The 4782-nt window shown below is 46.3% G+C and overlaps 1 protein-coding gene across 1 annotated transcript; it reads left to right on the top strand.

Moving 5' to 3' along the window:
• Positions 1–833: 833 nt before the first annotated feature.
• LOC127189967 (olfactory receptor 287) lies at positions 834–1787 on the top strand. Its single transcript, XM_051147019.1, has one exon. It carries the CDS (start codon positions 834–836, stop codon positions 1785–1787), a length of 954 nt encoding a protein of 317 aa, XP_051002976.1.
• The last annotated feature ends 2995 nt before the right edge of the window (positions 1788–4782 follow it).

Here is a 4782-nt window from a genome sequence, read left to right on the forward strand (position 1 = left end):
AAGCACCCCTTTCATCCACCAACACATCCATGCACACTGTAGCACCCAGGCTTCTGGCTAGGAGAGGAGTGATGGCTCAAACATTATTCATTTAAGTGTGTGTGTGTGCGCGTGTGTGTGTGTGCGCGCGCGTGTGTGTTTTCTCTCTTCACCGTGTGGGTCCTGGTGGTTGAACTCAGGCTGTGTGGTTTTCCTCACGGCGGGAGTGCCTTTATTCTATGCTCACAGCCATTCCCCAAGCTCAGAGTGACAGCTTTTTAAATACAAACTTTAGGAAACCCGGCTCATTCATTTCTCAACTAACAGTTTAAGGTTAGAGCCTGGGGCAAAGAGGAGGAGGGGCAAAGGAAAAGGAGGAGGTGTCCTACGGGGTCTACTACTGAAGGCTTTGCCCTGTGTGGGCGTTTCCATGGAGCCATAGGAGTCCTCTTTGGGGGCCTCGTCTGTCTGTTGGACGAAAATGCTGAAGGTCAAGGCACTCATAACTTCACTTGTGGAAACCAAATTGTTCATGTCTCTTTCTAGGCTTCAGGACTCTTGAATAAGGACCTCTCTCTCTCTCTCTCTCTGCCAGGTGACAAACATGGCAGAATAAGGACACTGTGTCCCCTTCTCCTCTAGGTGACAGACAATGGCTAGAAGGGATACATACCTGGCTGAACGGCCTCCTACCAGTACGAACATGGTTTATGCTGCCTACCCAGTTACTCCTAAGGGGAGCTGGGTTTGCCTGGCTCCTGAGACTGTAGGGCAAGGTGAGTGGATTCTATAGAGAACAGAAAAGGGCCAGAGCCCTCACTTCCTGAGCCTTCTTCTTGGCAACTTGGTAGTCCATGTCCCCAAAATATTTAATGGCTTTGGGTACCGGCCAGAACCTGTCTACACCTGGGCAGTTCATCTTGCTGGGTTTCCCTGGGCCAAGGAGCATGCGTATTGGGCTCTTCCTGCTGTTCCTGGTCATGTATTTGCTCACAGTAGCTGGAAACCTAGCTATCATTTCCCTGGTAGGGGCCCACAGATGCCTGCAGACACCCATGTATTTCTTTCTCTGCAACCTCTCCTTCCTGGAGATCTGGTTCACCACAGCCTGCGTCCCTAAGACCCTGGCCACTTTTTCTCCCCTGGGTGGCGCTATCTCCTTGGCTGGTTGTGCCACACAGATGTACTTCGTCTTTTCTCTGGGCTGTACTGAGTATTTTCTGTTGGCTGTGATGGCTTATGACCGCTACCTGGCCATCCGCTTGCCACTGCGCTATGGCGGCATTATGACACCTGGCCTCGCGATGCGATTGGCCCTGGGATCCTGGCTGTGTGGCTTTTCTGCAATCACAGTCCCCGCTGCCCTCATTGCCCGCCTCTCCTTCTGTGGCTCACGTGTCATTAACCACTTCTTCTGTGACATTGCACCCTGGATAGTACTGTCCTGCACCGACACACAGGTGGTGGAGCTGGTGTCCTTTGGAATTGCCTTCTGTGTCATCCTGGGCTCTTGCGGTATCACATTAGTCTCCTATGCCTACATCATCACTACCATCGTCAAGATTCCTTCTGCCCAGGGCCGGCACCGTGCCTTCTCGACCTGCTCATCCCATCTCACAGTGGTGCTTATTTGGTATGGCTCCACCATATTCTTGCATGTGAGGACCTCGGTAGAGAGCTCTCTGGACCTCACCAAAGCTATCACAGTGCTCAACACCATTGTAACCCCAGTGTTGAACCCTTTCATATATACCCTGAGGAACAAGGATGTGAAGGAGGCTCTGCGCAGGACAGTGAAGGGAAAGTGAGCCACTGCCCACATGCATCCTCCTGCGCCCCCAGAGGCTGCTCCACAGGACTTCCATTGGTTGTCCTGTGGGCCAGTGTCAGTGGTCAGCACCCTCTACGGGGCTTAGAACAACACCTGTCCTAGTTTATACCCTCACGGGTTTGTCCAGGAGCACTGCTGTCTCACCTTTCAGTTTCAGCATCCAGAGGACATGATGAACGCCAGGCTCGCACACTCACCTGAACTTGTACACTCAGCCATTTCTGCTGTTGGAATTTGCATGTTCTGTTTTTTGTGGTTATTTTCCAAATGATGAATTAAAGAGCACTGAGTTAAACCCTTCATGGAGGAATCAGTTACACACTACACCAATGTGGTTTCATGACTTCTGGCTACTTCTGGGGGATATGGGTAGTGCAAGGGATGGGGGGCTGTATTCAGTGTCTGCTCTGCTGTGCAACTCTCTGCTGCTGGCTAGCCAGATACTATGTGACCCCAGTGATGCTTCTGGGGCCACATAGTAGGGACAGCACTCAGGGACTCCTTAGTTCCCTCATCTGTCATTCTGAAATGGCATGGCTTTCATAGCCTTCTTTATCACTCTCTCTCCTTTGAAACTAAAGCTATTAGCAGATGGCACTGAGAAAAAGAGGCAGTAGGTGATTTCTGGGTCTGGTGTGGTGACCAATGCCTCATTGGCTGCCTTATTTTGGGTCAAGGTACTTACTTTGGATGGAACCTTGGGTGGAGGCTCTCACCCTTGGGCTAAAGCTGATAGAGGTCAGCCAGTACCGGCCATCTCTGCTAATGTTCTAGAATTTCATGGGCTGTCACAAAAAGCTATGCAGTGTAGTGTTTTTTTTTTAAATTGTGTTTCTTCCTCCTCCCCCATTTAATTATTAATTTAATCTCTTTATAGCCTGAATCTAGCCCCCTTCCTCCTCTTTTCTCAGTCCCACCTTCACGTCCCCCCCTTCACTCTCTCTTCTTTTTTTTTCTCAGAGAAGGGGAGACCCATCTTAGAGGAAGGGATACAGTGGCAGGCAACAGAGTCGGAGGCAGCCCCCTGACCCATTGTTAGGGGACCCACAAGTTGACCACGCTGCACATCTGCTACATATATGTAGGGGAGTCTAGGGTTTTGAATGGGCCCTGCAATGTCATCAAAATAGTAAGTTCTTGGGAGTCCAGAGCCCCCTGGGATCTGTAGGTCTGTGCTTCCTGGGCCTCACCTTTCCCAGGAAATTTAACTTCTCCTGGAAACTCAACATTCTGGAGAAGAATTTCTTTCTTAAGTTTAGAAATTTGACAATTTTTGAATGCTGAAAGGGAAAGCCTTCTAATATTTTCTAGTGGCAGATTTCCCCATATGATGAGTGTATTAGTTAGAGTTCTCTAAGGGAGCAGAACTGAAAGAATACACACACACACACACACACACACACACACACACACACACACACACAGATTTATTGGAGTAGATTAATGTTCCACATCACAGCCAATCATCAAAGGAGTCTAGGGCAGGACCTCAGTGCAGGACGCTGGAGGCAGGAAAGAAGAAATAAAGAAGCCATTGAGGAGTGTTGCTTACTAGATCACTCTTCCTTGCTTGCTCCATTTGCTTCCTTATTCACTGCAGGACCACTTGCCTAGTGATGACACCACACATAGTGGCCTGGACTCTCCCACAACAATTGTTAATTAAGAAAATCAATCCTTACAGTCTTGCTTATAGGCAATCTGGATGAAGAAATTATCTCAGTGTGAGTTCCTCTTCCTATATACCTCTATCTTATGCCAACTTGAAAAAAAAAATCAAACCAGGACAAAAAAGATATCTGATAGCTGTGCTTTTACAGGCTGGTAGGAATCATATTTCTATGGCAACAGAGAGGTTGTGTAGTGATTGATGGTCTGCATTTACTGATTTCCCTTGGTTGCCCATTAATTAATTGTTAATTAGTCAATTCATTCACTCATACACACTTACGTATACTTTTAGGTTTTAATTTTTTGAGAGAGGGTCTCATTATGCAGCCCTGGCTAGCCCCAAACTAACAGAGACCCACAAGCCCCTGACTCCAGAGTACTGGGGTCAAAGGTGTGTAGCAGCACAGCTAGCTCCGCCATATACAAACTTTAACCATTTGTTTATTTACTAATATGTATAATTTAAGTTTATTTCTGATTACTAATAATTGTGTGTACTGTTGAAGTTGGATGTAATACTTCTAGGACATGTTTACATTTGGAAATGAGCAAGATATGTCAATATTCTGTTGGGAATTTTTGTGTCTGTGCCCATGAGAGATGCTCACTTCAGTACCCTCTCACAAAGCCCTTGTCATGGTTGAGTAGTCTGTTCTTGGCAGTGTGAGTCAGGAAATACTCCCTGCTGGCCTTAGAGAGATTGCTGAGAACCTCAAAACTTCAGCATTCTTGACAGAATTCACTAAGGAAGCTGGCTGGGTCTGGAGCTTTCTCTTTTGAAAGACTGGTGATTGATTCAGTTTCTTCAGTGGACATGCGAAGCTTTTAAAGGATTTGAGAAACTCTATTGGTTTGCCTTATTATTAAAGCACGCGTGCCCATGCATGTTGGCGGTTTAGTATATATTTAGATGGTTTCTAAGCATTTCCTTATTCACGCTTATAAAAATGCAATCCCAGAATGCCAGAATGTTGTACTTTCTTGTAAAATATTCTTGCTTATTTTCCAGTATCAATATGTCCTAGCCAAGAGGATCCTGAGAATAGATCAGTGGTTCTTATCCATGTCAGCCATCAACATAGTCATCCAGCTCAATAAATCATCTACCCACTCAGCCATCTATCCATTTACCTATTTGTCTGTAAACCTACACAGCCATCTATCCACTCACAAACACATCCATCTATCCATCCATCCTCCATCCATCATCCATCCATTGATCCATCTATTCATCTTTTCAACTATGCAACAATCTATAAAATCACCATCCTTAAAAAAATATTTAAATTTTCATTTCAGTG

The sequence above is a fragment of the Acomys russatus genome, chromosome 5, assembly GCF_903995435.1.
Source record: "Acomys russatus chromosome 5, mAcoRus1.1, whole genome shotgun sequence".
Lineage (NCBI taxonomy): Eukaryota > Metazoa > Chordata > Mammalia > Rodentia > Muridae > Acomys > Acomys russatus.

Bases quoted from the DNA above. Each gene is read 5' to 3' on its own strand.
- LOC127189967 (XM_051147019.1), top strand. From the start codon at position 834: ATGTCCCCAAAATATTTAATGGCTTTGGGTACCGGCCAGAACCTGTCT.